The 22,338-nt window shown below is 43.2% G+C and overlaps 1 protein-coding gene across 2 annotated transcripts in view; it reads right to left on the reverse strand.

Annotated features, from left to right (window-relative positions):
* Positions 1-954: 954 nt before the first annotated feature.
* Positions 955-22,338, reverse strand: part of SNX10 (sorting nexin 10) — a 46,702-nt gene continuing 25,318 nt past the window's right edge. For both annotated transcript variants that reach the window (XM_083405210.1, XM_083405209.1), the window contains exons 4-8: positions 20,236-20,322; positions 17,628-17,728; positions 15,253-15,351; positions 3,434-3,646; positions 955-2,994 (exon numbers count right to left, since the gene is read on the reverse strand). In XM_083405210.1, the coding sequence (XP_083261336.1) occupies positions 2,907-2,994; positions 3,434-3,646; positions 15,253-15,351; positions 17,628-17,728; positions 20,236-20,322 (588 nt within the window). In that variant the 3' untranslated portion in view covers positions 955-2,906. The remainder of the gene's footprint in view (positions 2,995-3,433; positions 3,647-15,252; positions 15,352-17,627; positions 17,729-20,235; positions 20,323-22,338) is intronic.

Raw genomic sequence — 22,338 nt, forward strand, 5'->3', positions numbered from 1 at the left:
TTTGCTGTTCGATGTAGAACCTGAGCGAAGCCATTTTTAAGGGAAGAGTAACATTTCAGGCAAAAGGAACTATTCTGTCCGATTGTTTCGGGTTTGTATCAAATTAATATGAAAGAGAGAGTGCACAAAATATACAGAAGCAGTAGCACTTCTGAGCGTTTTCAAATAAATGAAGGAGGGTGTATAGAATTGTTTTTATAGATGCAGTGTACTCAAAAGGAGGAGAGAAAAACAATATGGTATTTTATAAATGCTGATTTTCTCTCTCATAAGTCTGGATTTTTAGCCTTTGCTAAAAAGAAACTAAACTATTGGGACACTTTACAATTTAAGCAAAGTTGGATGCATTGCTAAAGCAAGTATTCCTTTTATGCGTGAAAATACTTAGTTTCCTATGAAGGTAAACACTTTTTTTGGTTAATGTTTTTATAACTACCAGGAAGCAAAGGAGCTGAGTACTTTTTTAAAATTTACATTGGGGTGTGTGTGGAAAGACCCTCAACTGTTTATTTAAAATGAAAAATTGTGTATTGTTTCTTGTTTCCTGCAAAAGCTGAGTTGTTCCAAATACCAGGTTGTTGCAATATGTTTTCTGTAAGGTGTTGCGTATTATGCCAAAAAGTGTAAAATAAAAAATAAAAATAAAATATTGCTCCTACTACCAGTAGATATTGACAAAGAACAAAAATATTTTTGAGCTGTTAGCCTGCATGAAATAATGGATAACTATAAACTTTGGAAATATAACATTTTTTCTCCTTTATATTTTGAATGTACACAAAAAGGGAAAGCATTAAAAAATTAAAAGCTGGGAATTAATTGACATTAAAAGGGGGGAATGTTAATGATATATGATTAGAAAACAAAATATTATAGTAAATCTCATCATTAACACACTACAAATGTTAGCCAGAAGCAAGTCAGCACGCTGCATTTAAATAAAGAATAAAATAATAAAATACTTACAGGATATTTTATTTTGAAATGTGACAAAATACAAACATTTTCTACACATATTAAAAAGGTAGAACACAGAAGAGTCAGCATGTAAATATTTCACTAATATTTGGTGTACAAAAAAAGAAAATCACAGTTACAGTGTGAAAGGCAGCTGTCCAAGGTATAGGAAGCAACTAATACACAGTAACAATACAAAATGTGAATTTGTGCAATGTGTGATAAAGCAAACAACACTCTGACCATAACAAATCCCAAACTCGAGACTGAATAAACTCTGAAATGATGCTCAGGCTGAAATAACTAAATATCAAATGAGGAAATATCAAGTAAGTGCAATCACATCGATGTTGAGAGGTTTTTAGGCTTGGTATCTTTGCAGACTCCTAAATCTAAAGTGCACAAATTGCTTCAAATTAACAGTAATGAGCACAGCTATGTCATTTTAAAAAGTAAACAATGTCTCCTTCCAGTTCATTTTAGTCACTGCTGCAGTTTTCCTATTTAATGTCTGTTGCTAATTTTTCAGCAACAATTCCAATCACTGTATATTTAATGGCTCAAATTATTATTATTTTTCCAACAGCAGTCTAAATATGTATCTTGCTGCTAGCTCCCTTTCAGTGATTGGGCCCCTGGATATTTTTGTACAGTTCAACAAAAATATTATCTGCAAGACACTTAATGAAGTTTACGTTGTGCAAATGCTGACATCACATGCACACAAAAATCATTGGCTCGTGGTAGTTATCTGGCCTCCCCATTCCTATCCCCCCAACTCACCCTGGTCCTTAAAACACAACTGGAGTGTAATCCTATTCCTGACTACTCAGAAGTAAGGGTCACAGAGTTCAGGGAGGTTTCCTCCCAGTTACGTAGGCACAGGATTTCAGCCTCACTAGATTTGAACACAACTTATTTCCTAATAAATGTAATTTTGGATGGAGTGCCAGTGAAGTTATAGTGGAGCTGTCAAAACATACACAAATTAATTAATGGCACTGCCAAGCTAGATACTTTAAACATCTGCAGTGATACAGTAAGCTTTCATCCAGAAGTTTATTTCTGTTACTCGCTGGTTAACATGTTCCTTTCCTTCATCCTCCTGCAAGAACATTCACTTTAAAACAATGTGTGTGTTTGTGTGTGTGTGTGTGTCCATGTAACAGCACAGATTTTTTAATGAAAGGCCTCTTCACAAGACACGTGTTTCTTAGCCACACACACAAAAGTAAGACCTGTTGCCACGGTTAGGCAGGATAACAGCACCATCCTATATATGTCTCAACTGGGGTTTATTGCCAGGTAGATTGCAGGACTGCAGCCTGGGAGCAAGCTTAACTGAACTCAATCTGGCTTACTTTTGAGTAGACATACACAGAACTGCACTGTCATGCCTATTTAATTCAAGCGGCCTGTAACTGGCCATATAGCATTGTACCCAAGCGTTTGCTTTCAAGGTGAAAGCTTAATAATGAAACATACTTTTCAGAAAACCCATTTGGCCATTTACTCCTCTGCTGCCTTATGACTGACTGGCATTTTGGTTTTCTGCTTTGCAGCTGAGTTACATAGTCAACACCACAGTAGAAAGACCACCACAGAATCACCATTTCAAATGCCAAATAAAAATACATTTTGTGGATTCCCAGAATGTTGATATTCCAGGGTTTCCCCCCCTCCCTTCCCTTTCCCTTACAGTGAACCCCACAGTATCACATTAAGAAATCTCATTGATTTAGGTGTTGTGGTGCAGACAGTATTTGTATCGTTCAATATAACAAAGGCTACAAAATGCATACATAGCAAATGAACAGGCTGTTTTGAAAACTGAGAAAAGGCATGCCTTGAAAGTTGGGTGCATGGTCAGTCTATGTCATTTGTAACTTTCGACCAAGATAGAAGCCGTGTATCTGTCATCGGAGTGATGGCAACACATAAATGATATTTCAGGGTTCTTCAGGAACTGTGTCTGTGCTTCCTTTACATCCATGGGAAATGTTATCATCACTGCTGTGTCCAAGCCCTGAGGATGAACTGCAGAGGGGGGAAAAGTGGGGGGGGGGAGGGAGAGAAAGAAGAGAGAGGAAATTGGTTTTCACAACACACTCAAAGCCTGAGTAACAGAGGAGAACTTTAATTATCCCCAGTCACAAAAGAGAGACAGGAAATTTGGACTTTTAATTAGCCATTTGGAGTGCAGTTGGATATTTTTTTTAGCGAGATAATTTAAACGCGAATAATTCAAGTCTGACTAAATGAAATTCACATAATCAGAATGCAGATAATTGAATTTCTACTGCATTCATTAATTCAGTGTGGAGGTGTATGTGAAGACTTCTATGATGAGCTGTCACAGCTCAATAAAATCTCAGTCAATTAATTTTTTCATTATCTTAGCACTGCATCAACAACAACAAAAGTGAACTGTGTTTATTATCATATGTGCATGTTTAGCAAAATGTAAGGAAGTAACCTTTCGGAATCGGAGTCTGCATAATTCTCCTTTTTCCTCCCTTCGTCTTCTACAGGAAACCGTCGTTTCAAACAGGCAAACTCGTGGATTGCGTCTTCGACGGAATATTTCGTGTGTCCAGATACACATGCCTCAATGTCCTCTGGGTTCAGCTGGGTTTGTACAAAGAGGTGAAGTCTACTGTCTGAAAGCAGAAGAGGATTCTGCAGAATCCTTTAAAGAAAATAAAGAGAAAAAATGAACCACCTCCCAATATCATTTTTTCAACATTGTCTTCCTTTTAAAAATATTTTTAACTTAACTTCCAATACAGTTTTGAATCCAGTATATATGTTGGCATGGTTGGATGTGTGCTTTTCTTTAATAAATTATTTGGAATTTTAGGTGAATAAAAGCATGGCACTAATAGTTTTGAACATCTGTTATAAGAATAATTCCAAGGGCATTTTTTCCCATTTAACCATCTGCTACTACCATGTGGATCAATTACTTTTTTGGCTGGGGCGAAAGGGCTGAAATAACATACTACTATGGAAACTGGTTCAGAATCGGTTACTTTGTATACACATCAAAAACATTACTAAGTATAAGGCGCTGTAAGATTTGGACCTTCAAATGCCTCTGTAAAACAGAAATCATTTAATGCACAAATGCAAAAAATATGTATTTTAAAGATATGTACAAATTGAATGCCATGTGCAATTATTATCTACTGTTACACAGGTTGGGAAAGTAATTTGTGGAAGCAGGAGCAAGGGAACCTTACATTTCAGTGATTTTTTAAAATATAATTGCAATACACACATTTAAAATAAAAAACACTCAGTTCTGCATAAAATGTTTAATTCAACTAAATGTGCAATTAGCACAAACTGTATTAAACAGTAACAGCATTCTCCCCCTCCCTGGCAGAACTAATCTGGTTTTTGCAAAACATTTTTGAAAATGAAAGTGGATTGCTCCCAGTAACAGGAGAATTAGGTCCTTAAAATACTACACAGATAAGCTTAGCTGTTTTAATAAATAGTTCATAGCATCCAGCCCCCAACTTTCATTTCTGAAACCAATCAAAGCAAACAATTTTCTCTAAGGGACCATTCGTTCAGTATGGCCAACTAAAGCCATCCCTTGCCTGCCCCATGGAAGGTTAGCATAAAAGCACATTGTCTCAAGTGTCATTTGGCCATTAAAACTGGACAATGTAATTAAAATCTTCTCTCGTAAGGGTCCAGTACAGTATAATAAGTCTTGAGCAAAAGCCTATCAAGTCAATAGATAGGCTAGGCCTGGAAATCTACAGTATTAATTATTATGAGGATTAAAGAAGGAAGTGGGATGGTTCCGGCGTCAGGTGAATAAAAGGAAGTGAGATGGTTAAGCCAAAATCAGTTATGTCTACCTGAAACAAAACAGGGGTGGCTATATATTTATCTGAAAAGGGGATGATCACCCACTCCACTTTGAGTGCCGTATATTCAACAAATATTTCAAATACAGTGGTCAAATACAAGACGAAAAGAATCCGTTCCGTGAGTCTCTTCGTCTAGCGGTTTTTTCGTCTTGCAAAGCAAGCCCATTAGCGGATTAGCGCTATTAGCGGTTTAGCGGCTATTAGCGGCTATTAAAGGCTTAAGGGATTAGCTGCTAAAAGGCTATTAGCAGCTTAGTGCCTTAGAAAAAGGGGGTGGGGAGCGGGAAAAAACCCCCAGGAATCGCAAGACATTTTCGTCTTGCGAAGCAAGCCCATAGAGAAATTCGTCCTGCGAAGCACCTCCAAAATGGAAAACCCTTTTGTCTAGTGGGTTTTCCGTCTTGCGAGGCATTCGTCTTGCGGGGCACCACTGTACTGCATTCAGGCAGGTTAAAAATGCCTGCATATAGATCAGCTGTCCATGAGCACCAATGGATTAGGGTTCATTGCCCTGTGGCGAAATCCTGCACACAGCACAATCCTAACTATGTCTACTCGGAAGGCCTACTGAATACTCTGGGGCTTTCCCACAGGTAAGTGGTGTTAGGAATGTAACCGAAGAGGATACTTATAGTCAACAGTAGATCCAATGAAATGACCGAACTTAAAAGTCATGGCTGACTTTAAGTCCGTTGTTTTCAATGGGTCTGCTCAGAGTGCAACTATACCTTTGGCCATCAATATGCCACACGTTATTGAGCACTTTCAACTGCAATGAGGCAGGGGAGATATGAAGAATTAAGCAAATATTCTCCGGCTTGCTATTACCCTCCTAACGGTGAGTGAAGCAGCCTTTTTCTACCCGGAACTATCCAAACAACAGCAAATCTCCAAATACCTCACTTGCTATGAGGTGCAGTGGTTAGCATTGGACTAGGCCTGAGGAGACGGGGGTTCAACTCCTCACTCGGCCGTGAAGCTCACTGGGTGACCTCGGACCGGTCGTTGCCTCAGTCTAGCCTCTACCTCATAGGGTTGTTGGGGATAAATGACGAGGGGGAGAACCATGTACACAAACTTGAGCTTCTTGGATAAAATATGAGGTATAAATGAAATATATGAATAGTATATAGGGTATGAATGACTTTTCTTAAGCCATGTGATATATTGAATTCTGTTAATAAACAACGGATCAAATTGTAGCCAAAGTTAAGCATTTTACATTGAAGAAAGGGTTGCTCAATTCTTCCATCAAACTCACTAGGTCTTAATCTTAACTCAGAAACCTTTCTTGATGCCTTCAGTAGCTTCTATGGCTTCAAACCATAATTGACACAAAAAAGCAGTAGCATTGGTTTGTTTGTTGTTTTTTTTTAAAAAAAGGAAACTATCAGTGTTTGCTCTCTAAATTTGTTGCAAGATCAGGAAGAACGAAGGATTTTTTAAAAACAACATACTGACATCCCTATTTTTAAATTCAGAGTTTTGTAACAAAAAAGACTTTTGAATACAGCACGCATGCATGCAATTCAGTTCTCAGCAGGTTTTTTTGTGTAATAATAATAAAAAAATGGTGCTATCAGTAGTTTGATTTTGCCACCCAACTAAAGCCTAAGTCACTGTTCATGAGAGTATACTCTGTTACTGCTTTGTTGCTGTTTGAAATGTATTTTATTTTCTTTATAAAATAATCGGTAATCTTTAAAATTGATTTCTGATGGTTTGAGGCGTTGCGCCACAAAAGTAATGAGCACTAATGTCAATGATATTGGACAGAAATTCATTTTAGCTTTATTTCGTGTCCAGTGCAATTCTGCTAAGCCTTGAACCGACAAAGCCCTGTTATTAACTTGCTGGTAACCTAACACTTGGGAACAGCAAACAGAAGTGATAAAAGCACAGCTTGGTCAGCACCTCAAGGCTACCTTCTTTCCCCCCCCCCTCGTTCCCTGCCCCCACCCCAATAGCTATAATTCAATTTCCAATTTTATTTTGCATTAGGCTCGTTATTTTACAGTTATTCTCTTTTCTGCTTAACAGTGCCATCTGGAGGTTATGAAAGAAGTGAAGGGACCAGAAATAATAAATCAGAAAGACGCCCCTTAAACAACAGGTACAGGGACTTGGCAGTGCAAACATGTCAATGCTGAGTCAACCTGTGAACTGAAATATGGGTTTTGTTCACCCACATGCCCTAAAATCATCTTTCCCCCAAGCTTTTTATTGTGAAATAAACCGTGGGGCTCCGATATTTTTTGCATTAAGAGGGTCTACTAGTTGAAATGTATATAGTAAGCCCCGGGGGTTATGTTCTGGGAATCATGCCTAATGTCAAAATCACCTTAAAAGACCTTGGGTGCAATAGTGGGAAGGACTGCCAAAGTCTTTTTTCCTGGATGCCTGTGCCCTATTTTTATTATTATTGCCAGGCGCATAAATCTGAATGTGCACAAGTTAAATGCTGGGATAGCTCAGTCAGTAAAGCATCAGACTCTTAATCTTAGGGTCACAGGTTCTAGGGCTGGGCGATGTCTGGTTTTCAACATTGTGATATATCACCAGCTAAACATCAGGATATACCGATATATCACAATGTCTGAATGAAGGATGGAGTTATGTAGAGGCATTGGCTGGCTTCAGAGTTTTTCCCCACATTGTGTTTTTTGCTTAGCGGGTGTACACACACACACACACACACACACACACACACCATGTTTTGCAATATATTGCCAGGTCAAAAATTATTAAACCGGTATCACAGTATAGACTTCAAACCAGTTTTGGGTAATATATGATGCCCAGCACTAGGGGGTTCGAGCCCCACATTGGGCAAAAGATTCCTGCATTGCAGGGGGCTGGACTAGATGACCCTTGGGTCCCTTACAACTCTACAATTCTAAGATTATAAGTTGCAGGCTTGCTGCAGAACTAACCACAAGTAGATGTAAATGCCTTGCTTGCCTGCCTCATATCTTGAGAGGAACACAGCACATGCGAGAAGGGGTCTGCATGCATGCTACTGTAGACCCAGTCAGGACCTCCCCTTTGCCTGGAGGGTCTCTACATGTATAGCCCCCCTTTGGCAGGGAGAAATCCCCACCCTTTATATCAGCAGTGAGAGTTAGTAGGGATAGCCAACACAGTCATTATCCTTCTGCATTCTATCAGCAAAAAAGGGGGTTGTCTAAACTGTGGTCTAAGCCACTGAGCCCCTTGGGCTTGTCGATCAAAAGGTTGGTGGTTCAAATCCTCGCAACGGAATGAGCTCCCATTGCTCTGTCCCAACTCCTGCCAACCTAGCAGTTCGAAAACACACCAGTGCAAGTAGATAACTAGGTACCGCTGCAGCAGGAAGGTAAATGGTGTTTCCGTGCACTCTGATTTCTGTCATGGTGTTCCATTGCGCCAGAAGCGGTTTAGTCATACTAGCCACATGACCCAGAAAGCTGTCTGTGGACAAATGCCAGCTCCCTCGGTCTGAAAGAGAGATGAGCACCGCACCCAATAGTTGCATTTGACTGGACTCAACTGTCCAAGGGTCCTTTACCTTTTTCCTTTTTTTAACCTGGCTGATGGGAGCAGGGTATCTTTCAAGGAAAACACCCCAGGGCAAGAGACAGGGAGAAAGAGGGCTAAATTTTCACACTGCAGTTTGACGTTACCAGCCAAATCCAAAATGGCAACACCTGCAGAGCACCTGAATTTACAGAAGAACAAATAGATATATATGAGGCTTCAATGCTCTTATTAAAGTGGGATACAATCAAAGGGCTTTACAGATTTTACATTTTCGTACACACCTGTATGGACCCATGAAGGGCCTGAGGCCTGCTTAGTGGCCGCACTCTTCCCTACCTAGTGGTGGAAGGGAAGACCAGTCTGCGTATGCTCAGAGGCACTCTCTGTTGCTTCTTATATTCGTGGGTCAACATCCCGGCTCACATAAAGCTTGGGGCATTTGCATACAAAGAGGCTTTTAAGATCCTAATCTCTGCTGGAACGGGAGCCTAAACCCACATTTTGGCTCCTCCGAAGAACAGTTTGTGCATAAAGTAATCTCTGCGATGTTTGCTTTTAGACCATCCGCAGAGGGCTCAGGATGAACAAATCAGAATGAATTTCTCCTCCCCGAGCTAAAAACAAGTATGTTTTAATAAAGGCAAAACATGTGGTTGGTCTTGTTTGGACAGAGGCCAAAATCTGGTTCTTTTCAACATGATTTTATTAGGTATATTACACACTGTTCTGTTGGAGGAGAGCATATGGCTGAGCTGCGCAACTTAATCCTAACTAAAGATTTCCTGTATCTTCTGTAACCCAATATAGTGACAGATGCAGGCCTGCATGTGTGCAGAAGGTTAACACTCTGATTTTGTTTTCAACAAATTTACTCAGCCCATTTACATCATATTATGATGGGAAGGCAGCGGAAGGGAGGGAGCGGAGGAGGAGGCGAAACAAGACCGCAGAAACAAGCAAACACAGCCTGTGCTCTGGTGCCCTCTATTGAATGCACACACATAGATGTTTCAGCAGGAATCTTCGCGGAACGGAGGCTGCAATAAAGTTTACAAAAAAAATAATAATGCAAAAAATAATAATAAAATAACATTTTTAACAAAATTGAAAACTGAAATGAGCTTTCCATGTGTAAAAAAAGGTAGCGTACAAATTACATGTATGTTTTCAGGGTCTATTGTACTGACACTACCTAGAAAGAGAGAGAGAAATTCTTCCAGAGAATTGAGGCAATCCTAGAACTATAGAGTTGGAAGGCCCCACAAGTGTCATTTAGTCCAACCCCATGAGACGCAAGAAACTTTTGCCCTGCATGGTTCTCGAACCCACAACCCTGAGATCAAGGGTCTCATGCTCTACTGAGAATAAGGGGTTCTTAGCAGCCATTGGTTGAAAAAGCATGAAACGAGTTCCAGTTCTGGAAGTTTCATTCCATATTTATGGGAGAATTGATTTGTTTTCTATTTGGAGTGTACTGTTTGGATCATTCCAGTGACTTGTACACAGTGTACCTTGTTTGTTGCTGACATTGGAAAACCCCTCTTTGGTTTTCTTGCATTTACAAATGCATTCTTTCGTACTTATCTCATGGGGGGGGGATAATAGCCATCCTCATAGTTTAGGGGAGAATTTGGGTCACTGCCATTTTTGTTTTAAAATCCAAATTTTCCCCCTGAGGTGGTTAATAGCAAGAAATCCAAGAAAGGGGATTTGCAGAGGGGTTCTGACTGCAGGACCCCAATGTATGAAACAGTATCCCCATGCAGTGCCAAATTTACGTATAAGCTAAACAAGCTGTAGCTTAGGGCCCCACTCTCTTGGGGGGGGGCCCACAAAAAAGTTTAAAGGGGGGGACTGGGTGTATATTTCCAAAATATAAGATAAAAAATAAAATAAAACCTACATACAGCAACAGTGTTTTGCGTTGTGTATGGACCTATTAGGTCCATAAATTACCATACAGCATATATTCAACACAAAAAACAGCGACAATTTGTTGTTGACAAAGGACAGCTGGACATATAAAGGGACCCATTACCTTCAGTAGCTTAGGGCAGGCTTCCTCAACTTCAGCCCTCCAGATGTTTTTGACCTACAACTCCCATGATCCCTAGCTAGCAGGACCAGTGGTCAGGGATGATGGGAATTGTAGTCTCAAAACATCTGGAGGGCCGAGGTTGAGGAAGCCTGGCTTAGGGCCTCATCAAACCTAAATCCGGCCCTGTCCCCATGATGTTGTGGGCATTAAATTCCAGCACACATTCCACAGCCCCCAATGTTATGCGGACTCACTCACCCTTTCCGCAGAAAATCTGGTACATTTTAAAAAAACCTGTTCCCTCTCTCAGCAATGGGCAGCGCCGTAATGGGGGGGGGGGGGTTGCCCGTGTGAAACCGCCAGAGGAGCACCCTTGAGCCTCTGTGTGTGTGTGTGTGTGTGTGTGTGTGTACAGAAATGTTTTTTTTGGGGGGGGATGGGATGCCAAACTGGGTCTTTGACCCAGGAGAAGACTAGTTTTGCCTCTGGCAACAGGTATTCTTGGCTCGCTCCTCTGCCCTCTGTCCCATGGCAGCAGACACAAGGAAGTATAATCGTGCCAGAGACAGCAGCGATGGGCCTACCTAAGCTTCCACAACATTGGTGGGCTCCTCTTTCATCCACTTCCCTTAGGAAGGGCGGTTTCCTTTCATTTGCTCCAATAAACGGAAACAACCCCCGTAAGAGACCAGAGTTCACACTGCCGACTAGTTCATAGACTGTGCATCTGTTCAAGGAGGGTAGACGTACCATCCTAGTCAGACACTATCAACAGAAATTTGTGTGGGGCCTGGGCTTATGGTTTGGCATACATTCTAGTCAGGAACCTCTCCCTTTCCTCCCTCTCCTAGATGCATTGGGGGAGTGGGAGCCCCACAGAAAGTTGGAACTCGAACCCTAGGCTGCTTTTTCGCTGCCCTCCTCCGTGTTTCCAGAGATTCAGGCCATAAGCAGCTTCTGGCACCGAAACAGCCACGGCTATTTATAAAAGCTGCAGACCGTTTTATGTCGGTGCTGCGCTGGCTCTGCAGAGAGAGACAAAAAGCCTGTGCATAAAAATTAATTAATTGGGAGCGCCTGCTCGTTCACTTTAATAAAAACCCAGCCTCTGGTTTAGATTTTCAAAGTAGGAGAGCAGAGCATGTCCAATGTGGAGGGACATGCTCTGCCCCTTCCCTCAAGATTCTGGGCAGGGCATGCTCAGATTCCGCTCGCCAGGAAAGCTGCAGGCCTCTGAACACCTTTAGCTCCTCTGAAATGTAAGGAGAGGCCTTTCTACCCATTTAGTTCTTCTGTCTCCTCAGGGATCCAGGCAGAGGGCAGGGATTGAAACCAGGGACCTTTGGCAAGCAGGGAACCTCTGTCCACAAGCCCGCAAACCTCAACCGTGGGAACATTTGATCCAACCCCGCACAATAGTTAAAAGCTATATTCACTGTAGAAAAACCAGTCTGCATAGTTGTCTCATGAATACAGGTATCCCTCATGCTATTCAGTCTTGTATGTATTTCTAGGGGTGAGCAACTGATGGCCCCTTGGGTTAATCCAGGGGCGTTTTGTGGCCCTCAGTTGACTGTGGCACTGAAAAAAGGGTTTTGTGGGTGGAGAAATGGCTTGTGATCAGGAAATTTAGATGGGGCGGGGTCCTGATCTCAAAAGTGGCACAGTTTGGGTGCCCAAGAAGGCCACATAATTGCATTATGCAATTCAGAGGCTATTCTTATGTGAGTGAGGCTTCTTAATTCTAATTTAGGAACATGCTTTCAATTTTCCTGTTGGCTGTAATAGTTCTCTTACATCTCTGGCCTAAAATCGGTATGCTTATTTTGAGCATTTCTTCCCTTTCCAGGGAATTTGCACCTTGGAAAGGCTGGGAATCCCTTATTTATGAATTATGCTCCATTACACAATGCAACTCTCTCCTCTTCCATCTTCCTGCTCAACCCACGAGCCAAGGAACATAAATACAGGACCCCACACCCCTCACTACACATTGCACAGATGGGGGATTCCCCAGCCTTTCCAGTTTGCGATACCCCAAGGCAGATCCTCCATCAGACGATCAGCGCACTGATGTTTATGTGGCCACAGGATGGGAGGGAATGCTTGTATAAACACTGTAACAGGAGCTATAATCCTAGCTGTTTCTCCCAGACGTTATAAATCCTGCTTATGAATAAGAGTCCTCTGCGCCAGTAAAAAATGGCAGCTGCAGGCAATGAGAGTACATCAGGGCTCTCCCTCGCTGGATCTTTCCTAGGTAATCTCACTGCGGTGAAGAAAAATTATGGGAAGCTTTATGGGACAGGATAGAAGCTAAAGGTGTGGAGGGGACAGGGAATCAAATATGAAATGAGGTTTATTTTGGCAAAAATAAACTGTTTTGAGCATGCCAATAGCAAAAAAAAAAAAAAAAAAAAAAATGAGTGTAGTTATATAGCATTATGACAAGACAGTGCTATTCGCAGCCTCTAATACCAATAATACAATACAGTCGTACCTTCGTTCTCGAATGCCTTGGTACAAGTACGTTTTGGCTCCCGAACACTGAAAATCCAGAAGTGTTCTGGTTTTCAAACATTTTCGGAAGCCCAACACCTGAAGCGGCTTCCGCTTGAGTGCAAGAGGCTTCTGCAGCCAATAAGAAGCTGTGCCTTGGTTTTCAAATGGTTTCAGGAGTCGTACAGACTCCTGGGATGGATTGAGTTCGAGAACCAAGGTTCCACTGTATTAGAATAGGATTGTTTTTACAGCTGAAAAAAGTGTTGGCCCATAGACCTGAACAAGATTCTTTTTAACTGCTGAACGGCCATCAATAATGGATTGGTCATGTGAACAGGGGTTGGTGAATGGATTTACACTCGTCGTAATTTTATATAAGAACATATGGGGAGCTCTGGTGCTGGATGTATGTATAAGCTAAACAAGCTATAGCTTAGGGCCCCACTCTCTTGGGAGCCCCCAAAAAATTTAAAGGGGAAAAAACCTGGATGGGCATTTCCAAAATGTAAGTTCAACAATTACTTTGATAAAATACTACTTTGTTATGTGCAAATGGCTTGAGATACCTATTAGGTCCATAAATTACCATGTAGCATATATTCAACACAAAAAGCAGCGACAATTTGTTGTGACAAAGGACAGGTGGACATATAAAGGGCTCCATTACCTTCAGTAGCTTAGGGCCTCATCAAACCTAAATCTGGCCCTGCCAGCATCCCATTCTCTCAGTGGCCAAACAGATGGCCACTGTAGAGGAAGCCTGTAGACAGGATGTGACCGTTAGGACCACTGTGGACTTAATGGTCTAACAGCGTTAAGAAGCTCTGTTGAGCAGAGCCCTAGACGTCTGCCCCAAGTCCGACCACGGTGGCACCACTGATTTTCAAGAGGGTTACTAATCGATTTCACCATTCCAAAGGAGAAGATTCGACAGCAGCCGCATGCTTGCTGGACACAACCAAAATGATCACAGAGATGGAGCAATCCCCCTATGAAAAAAGCTTGCACCATTGGGGATTTCTCAGTTTAGAGCTCAGGAAACTTGGGTCTCCAGCTGTTTTTTTGGACTACAACTCCCATCACCCCTAGCGAGCAAGACCAGTGGTCAGGGATGATGGGAACTGTAGTCCTGAAACAGCTGGAGGCCCCAGTTTGGGAAACACTGGTTTAGAGAAAAGTTAACACAATAGACCTTTATAACATTATGCCTGGCATGCAGAAGGAGGGCAGAGAAGAGGTTTTTCTCCCTCTCTCCCAACCCTGGAACTCAAGGACAGCCAAAGAAGCTGCAGGCTGGAAGATTCAGAACTGAGAGTACAGCTTCACACAGTGTATAGTTGAGCTGTGGAACTCATTGCCACAGGAGGCAATGTTGGACAAAATCATACAGATTAAAGCTTTCAATGGCTACAAGCCATGATGGCTCAGCTCTGCCTCCACAATCAGAGCCAGCAACGCTTCTGAATACCACTTGCTGGAAGCCACAGAAGAGGAGAGTGTGGGTCTTGTGTTCGGGTCCTGCTTGGCGGTTTCCCACAGGCATCCGGTCGGCTACTGTGAGAACAGGATGCTAGACTGGATGGGCTACTGGCCTGATCCAGCACGTTTGCCTTATGTTCTTATGAAATCTGAGGACTATGCTTCTAATTTGCAGGTATATTAAAAAAGCAATTATAACATAAGGTTGAAAAGGTGATTAAAGAAGAAGAATGAAGCAATAATATCAGGAATGTAATGGACATATGTTAACGGGAGTGGGAAACCTAATTATTTTTTGGGGGGGTGTATTAAATTTAAATAATTTGGATGGATTTGTTAAAATGTGGAAAACTAATAAAAATTAATATTAAAAAAGAGCAATTATTGCCGTGAAACTCCCATTGATGCTGCAATCCTAATCACAACACAATAAACACCAAACACAATACAGTACCAAACACAATACATACGCTGCCTCTTTATTTAAGTAAGGCTTTAATATTCTTTGTGCTGCAAAAAAGGACAATTTAAGCCTCTTGCCTATTTTACGTCTGTTGAGCTTGCACCAGAGAGCGGCAATTTAGTTTCTTCACAGTATCACATTTCAAGAAAAACATACATACACGCAGTGCTGCTTCAAAGGGTAAAAGGGGGAGGAGATCCCAGAGTAAACAAAACGTTACAGGAATGGAAACAGAGTGTGCTCAGCATCTCAGCCACATTATGCAGCCCCTTACCTGGGAGCTTGTGCAAATGCACAACTGTGGCCACAAGGTGGCTGTCGTGTACAAGGCATGAGGACCCCGGAAATTAATGACCTCATTAAAACATGAAAACCACCCAACGAGAAGAAGAAGAAAGCGCACTCACTTTTGGAGGAACTGCTGCAAGCCTTGTCGGCGCTGGTCCACGTGTTGGGGGTTATTGGTGTTGAAAAAGGGCGTTCGGGCTGGAAGTTCTGGCAGTTGTCTTTAAAACACACACACAAACCAGAAAGCGTGAGTAGCCCAAAATGAAAAACATGGATAAAACATGGCTTTTGTGGGTTTGTTTGTTAAAAGCGGGGGGGGGGGGGGGGGGTTTCAGCCGGAACTCAAGTTTCAGCACCTCTTAGGTGGGCGCCATTGCCATTATAAGAGAACAAGGGAGGCGTTCGTGGTGAACACCTCTTTTTCTAGATAAATCGCACTGGTTAAAAGGATTGCTGAACTCAGATGAAACAATACTGACTTGGGATTTCTATGGGCAACGACTTAACACCTGGCAAAGCTAATAGCCACACACTTTGACAGCAAACTTCAGAGTTGCAGCCATGTTCGCTTGTTGCGGCAAAAGCTATGAACCGTTTGAGGGGAAGCTAAATATTAGCTGATAATACTGCAGCAACAGCTTCCATGGGCTACTACACTCTCCTTCATTTGATACATGAAGTGTTAGATGGCGGTATCTCTCCTATCCTTTTCTCCTCCCTCCCTCAGCAATTATGTTTTTTTAACATCGCTATCTCAGCTTTCTTCCATCTTGGAAAACAAGGTGACATATGTTTGGTTCCCAAACATATGGCCTATGCAGGCACTGACCCAGACCTCTTGGCTTCCATGGTGTGGTGGCCCTATGTGCTTTCAAGACCATAGTTTCACCGGCAGAGGAGTGTTCTGAATGTGCTATCTGTGTGATGACCAAAGCCAGCTTAATAAGAACAGTAGCTCAATTCAGACAGCACACAAAGCCATAGTTAAGAGAGCTCAGCTATGGCTTGGTGCGATGTCTGAATTGACAAACTATGGCCAGCAAATGAGAATGAAAAATCACAGCTTGTTCATGATTAAAAGGTAAAGGTAAAGGACCCCTGACAGTTAAGTCCAGTCACAGACGACTCTGGGGTTGCGACGCTCACCTCGCTTTACTGGCCGAGGGAGCCGGTATTTGTCCATAGACAGTTTTTCTGGGTCATATGACCAGCATGACTAAGCTGCTTAGGCGAAACCAGAGCAGCGCACGGAAACACCTTTTACCTTCCCACCGGAGCAGTACCTATTTATCTACTTGCACTGGCATGCTTTCAAACTGCTAGGTTGGCAAGAGCTGGGACCGAACAACGGGAGCTCACCCCGTCGCGGAGATTCGAACCGCCAACCTTCCGATCGGCAAGCCCAAGGCTCAGTGGTTTACACCACAGTACCCACACTAAACTGGGATTGCATGTGCATTGCTGAATGGGTGGGTACCCTTCTCATGTGTGACTGATGTTGTAGCTTCCTCTGTACCTCATCCACAAAATGTTCTCCTTCCTTTGTGCCATGTAAAAAAAATATGTTAAGTTGTTCTGGCAGAGGCCTGTCTGTTTTAATTATTTGCCAGGCACTTAGCAAAACGTTCAGCATCCTTTTGTTGCATAGCACTTAGCGAAACGACAAGGACTTCATAAATAATACAGGATATTATTAATAGCACAAGAGACTTGGGAAAGGCAGGGATGGTCTGAATGGAAGCCTTTGCTTCCCTCTTCTCCACGTTCCCAACCCTGCAAACATATAACACTAATTAATGGTGCAGGGTCGTCCAAGATATTTTGCTGCCCAAGGCAAAGGACAAGGAAAAGCCCTGCACATCCTGCATGCAATAGCCAACTGAACTGGCCTCTGAATCTTATTTCGACACTGGAAACAGAGCACGCCCTTCATTGCCCTGAGGGAAGCAGGCTAGGGGGCAAGGCAGGTGGCACACACAGCACAACCTCCAGCATTTTATCGCCATTCCCCCAGCCCAACATCTCCTGTGCTGAGGGAGCTGCTTCACTCTGTCTATTGGTAGGGCCAGTCCTGACAAGGAGGCAAGAAAGATCAAGCGCTTCTTCCCACCCCACCCCCCGCCCCCAGCACTAGATCAAGGCTATACAGTGGTACCTCAGGTTAAGTACTTAATTCATTCTGCAGGTCCGTTCTTAACCTGAAACTGTTCTTAACCTGAAGCACCACTTTAGCTAATGGGGCCTCCCACTGCCACGTGATTTCTGTTCTCATCCTGAAGCAAAGTTCTTAACCCGAGGTATTATTTCTGGGTTAGCGGAGTCTGTAACCTGAAGCGTATGTAACCTGAAGCATATGTAACCTAAGGTACCACTGTATTTCCTATTCCTCTTTCAGAAAAAGAATGAGGATTTTAACCTACCCTCTGGGAGAGGGAAAAGGCTAGGTGCACACTTTAATAAAGCGAGCTTCAGAAACATTTGGACATTGACTCACATTAGCGCTGCGTTACTCTGAAGTCTCTGGCGAAGCCACACGAATTCTCGAAAGCGCCGCCGGACGCAAGACGTTTTCCTCGTAAAGCACATGCTGTTTGTCTGTAAAGAAACAGGACTTATTCATCGTGACTCGAAGATGCACCGCCTTCCCAATACCCAAGAACTTCATTGTTTGCATCCATCCAATGGAGTGTGCCTCTGGGGGTGAAGTCAAACTGCTGCACTAGCGGCAGTAAAGTGACCTTCCTGGGAAGCAAACCTGGGCAGTGTGTATGGAGGTCCTAGGCAGTCCACGTGACAAGACCTCGGCCTCGCTAATGTGGTCCAAAGGAAAGCAACACAATATGTCCGGCAGCAGCTCAGCTTCAGAAGTTGCCGGAAGGAGGAGTGCAAGGCATGGCGAGGTAGCAAATGCTCAGCAGGCCCCTTTCTTAACCGCAGGCCTCTGTGCCACCTAACAAGTGCCTTCTAAAACTGCCCCTGAATGTCAGAATAGTGCAAATTGGTGGAGCTGCAACTCAAGTGGAAAACATGGAGGTTTCAGCCGATGTACTTGCCAAGGCCTAGAAATTCCCTTGGTCCCAAAGAGGATTTTAGTTCCCAGCCCAGAATCTGCTCACCCCATCCCAAACAATCCACAGTTAAACAGAGAATCCAGGAGAACCTTGAATCAGATCGCGGGAACATCTTTGCATGTGACTGCCAGGTTAAAATAATTAGCATCTAAAGCACAAGGCCATGTTTCCATCACAGTTCTTTTGATACATGTAAAGTTTGAGGAAGACTGTGGGTGCTGTTGTGTGTAGCGACAGAACCAAACTATTAAAGCCTACATTTTTTTTAAAGCCCATCCAACATCCTGATTCTTACTCCTAGAAGTCTAAGTGCCTCCCTATGTCTCCACCAATGTCCTTATCTTGTTCCATTAAATACAATGCAATTATCACGGATGCCAGCGATAGCTGCTGCACAAGACCAAGTCAGTCACCCAACTGCTGCCTGAAAGATAAAATGCATCACCTGCTCATGAAACTATGCCCCGTGTTATCACTCACTTGATTGCTTTTCCTAGTCTCACTAGCATACTGGATTAAACCAAGAAGATTATTTCTCCTTACATATCAAACTCCAGAATACAGGGAGAAAGGAAGGGTTAGGATTATTCTCCAAACTGCAGCTTGAACAATCAGAAATGACACTTCTGTGCATAATACTTCACTTTCTTTCCACCAAATTTATTCCAAGAAATCAGATCTGGGCAAGATGTAATTTGCACAAACCAGGAGCAGATGAAAAGAACTGACGTGTGGGAAAAGAGCAGGTATGTGGATTCAGACAAGAGGGTGAAATTCAAAAGGGTGGCTGCAGCCTTCAGACTTGGCCATTACATCTGAAGCAGGTAAAACTAGGGTACAGGATTCAATAAACACCCAATAATAAACTGCCTTAGCAAAAATATCAAGTTATTCGAAACAGCACTCCCCCCGCTGTGGGCCTGGAGTAAGCCGGAGTCCCTATGTACTTAAATAAAACTGCCTGTGTTTTAGTAGAAAAAAAACAACAACACTCCCAAGGACTCTAAATGTATTCTTTTTGACTTCAGATACCTTTCTGCATCTGAAGAAAGGTGGTGGCTTCTCCTCCACTGGAGGTTTTTAAACAGAGGTTGAGGGGGTCATCTGTCAGGCAGAGGGCCTTCTTGGTAGTGGTGCTCATCCTATGGAACGTCCTCCCATCAGATGCCAAGGAAATAAACAACTGTCTGACTTTTAGAAGACATCTGAAGGCAGCCCTGTTTAGGGAAGTTTTAATGTTTGATGTTTTAATGTCAGATGTATTCTAAAAGTCAGATAGTTGTTTATTTCCTTGACATCTGATGGGAGGGCGTTCCACAGGGCAGGCCCCACTACCAAGAAGGCCCTCTGTCTGATTCCCTGTAACCTCACTTCTTGCAGTGAGGGAACCGCCAGAAGGCCCTCGGCGCTGGACCTCAGTGTCCGGGCTGAAAGATGGGGTGGAGACACTCCTTCAGGTATACTGGGCAGAGGCATAATTGGCACTTTCGTAGAAAACATCACAAGGCAGCACGCAGACTAAAAAAACAGCATTGCAATAAAAAATATCAGACACCGTTGGGTTAAGAACTAGCTGGCAGGGACCCTTTCTGGATTGTATGGCCAAACTTCTACTGGCAAGGAGTTCCACAGGTCAGAGCCTGCCACATTAAAGGCTTGAGACCACAGCTAAACCTCAAGGGCATGTGGAGCCACCAAAAGCATCGCATCAGATCTGATAACCAGGGAAAGGATCGTGTGCGTCAAGACACTGATCGCCACAGTGCTGTGTCTCCCTTATTTTATTTTATTTTCCTTTTCCTGCTGCCACCAAAACTGGTGGAATTGGGAGGGAAGGTGGCAGAAAAATGGGCTGGAGGGGCTGATTGGGCCCCTGAACTGGGGGTCAGCACCCCACCCCCCCCCAGACATCAGTTTAAAGAAACCGCTTGTCTCATGCGCTGTAAGGCACAGTTTGCATATGTACACAGCGATCAAAGGACATGGGCAAAAGTGATGCAAAAGCATTTTCCCTGTAGCTGGTGTACTTACATGAATGAAGATCTCATAGTCTATATGTGAATGCCAGGAGTCTTCCTTTTTTATCCGAGGGTCTCGCACCAAGACTGTGACAAATTCCTGCAAGCGCATAATAATAATGAAAAAGTGGTGAATATGCAAGTTAAGAATCCTTCTTCTAAGAGAGTTTTGAAGGAGGCCGTTCCCAAGCCACTTCTGTTATTGTTAGCCAATGTCACAGACTTTAAATAAGGGCTCCGGAGGGGGGGAGAAATAAGGAAGCAAAATGAAAAGCCATGACTCATCCTGCCTGTGGCACATGTCCGGAAAAACTACTTGTCAGCTCGCCAAAGGGGAATTTCTAAATTGAATAATGCAGTGTATTTCCAGCAAACCAATGTGTGATTACTAAGCTACAGTTTCAGGAATTTTCTGCCCGGTTTATGCTGGCAACAGCTGCTGCCGAACAGGTGGGGAGTCTCCTTAGAAAAGCCCACCTGTGTCGCTGTTGCTGAGCAAACAATTTAAGAAGAATGAAACTCAAAGGAGCAGAGAGTGCCCTCGGTTGACACTGCAAAGCAGCGGCTTAAAAGCATTTGTTCAAACAGAAGCATTTGTTCAAAGGAACAAGGCCCAAATTCTTCTAACGTGAGGATTAGCTTGCCCCTGGCCATAGCTCAGTGGTTTGTGGGGGAAGGCTGCAGCTCAGTGATAGATCACACACAGAAGGTCCCCCGGTTCACTCCCTGCCATCGTCTGGGAGGACCGGGAAATATCCCTGTCTGAAACCCCATAGAGCTGATGACAGTGTAGGGAACACTGAGCTAGATCACTCAGTGCTCTGACTCCGTATAAGGTAGCTTCCAATGTCTTCCTATGTGTCAGGTTGCAAGCCTGAGTTATTCCCATCCTGTGCATAGGACCAGTGCCCACATGACAATGAACAGATCTAATTAAGTATAGCCTTCTTTCATGGGAACTGACACATGTGGTAAAAGGTAAAGGACCCCTGGACAGTTAAGTCCAGTCAAAGGTGACTACAGGGTGACTACAGGGTTGTGGCGCTCATCTCACTTTCGGGTCGAGGGAGCCGGCATTTGTCCACAGACAGCTTTCTGGGTCATGTGGCCAGCATGACTAAACCACTTATGGTGCAACGGAACACCGTGACAGAAACCAGAGCGCACAGAAACACTGTTTACCTTCCCACCACAGTGGTACCTATTTATCTACTTGCACTGGCGTGCTTTCAAACTGCTAGGTTGGCAGGAGCTGGGATAGAGCAACGGGAGCTCACCCCGTCATAGAAATTTGAACTGCCGACCTTCTAATCGGCAAGCCCAAGAGGCTCAGTGGTTCAGACCACAGCGCCACCCACACTGTATGCTCTGATTCACAAAGCTTATTGCTCATTTAGTCAATAAGGCCATTCACACAAACCATTAAAACAGCAGCAACAAAGCAGGTGCATGCAAAATACTTTGAACCATGCTAAAATATCATTAAAATTATTCCATTACTACTGCTCAACATGTATTAACATTCATTATCATCTCAAATGGCAAGTGTCTTCCGCCTCCCTACAGCCAGTGGAACAAATTTCACAGTCCTAAATGTCGCATAATAATCTTCTCCGGCCAATACACATTGATGATAATGATGATTCATAGATCCGAAGATCTCAAAGCAGTCCACAAGATAAAAATACAGAATGAATGCTGAAAGGAGAGCTGTTATTAGTAATTCCAACACTAAGGGGCTCACGGTAGCAGATCCTCAGATCTCAACAGAAAGGACACTCCAATAAAAAGCATACCAGATCCTCTATTTTTGGTGATCCAGAATGGCAATGCTGAGCCGGCCCATACTGAACCCCATAACATTTGTTAAACTCCATCAACTGTACAGAATTTAGTCTATCTTTGGTGAAAAGCCATCTCAGCTCCTGTGAGCAAGTAAGAGGCTGGTACAGAGGCAGCTCCCCAGGAAAGGGCAATATAAATTACGTTGAAATTTACGGAGGTCTTGGAGGGGTAAGGCACCATCTGTTTCTAGATCAGGCACAGGCAAACTCAGCCCTCCAGATGTTTTGAGACTACAATTCTCATCATCCCTGACCACTGGTTAGTTAGGGAT

This window comes from Podarcis tiliguerta (assembly GCF_965153285.1).
Source record: "Podarcis tiliguerta genome assembly, chromosome: 12".
Lineage (NCBI taxonomy): Eukaryota > Metazoa > Chordata > Lepidosauria > Squamata > Lacertidae > Podarcis > Podarcis tiliguerta.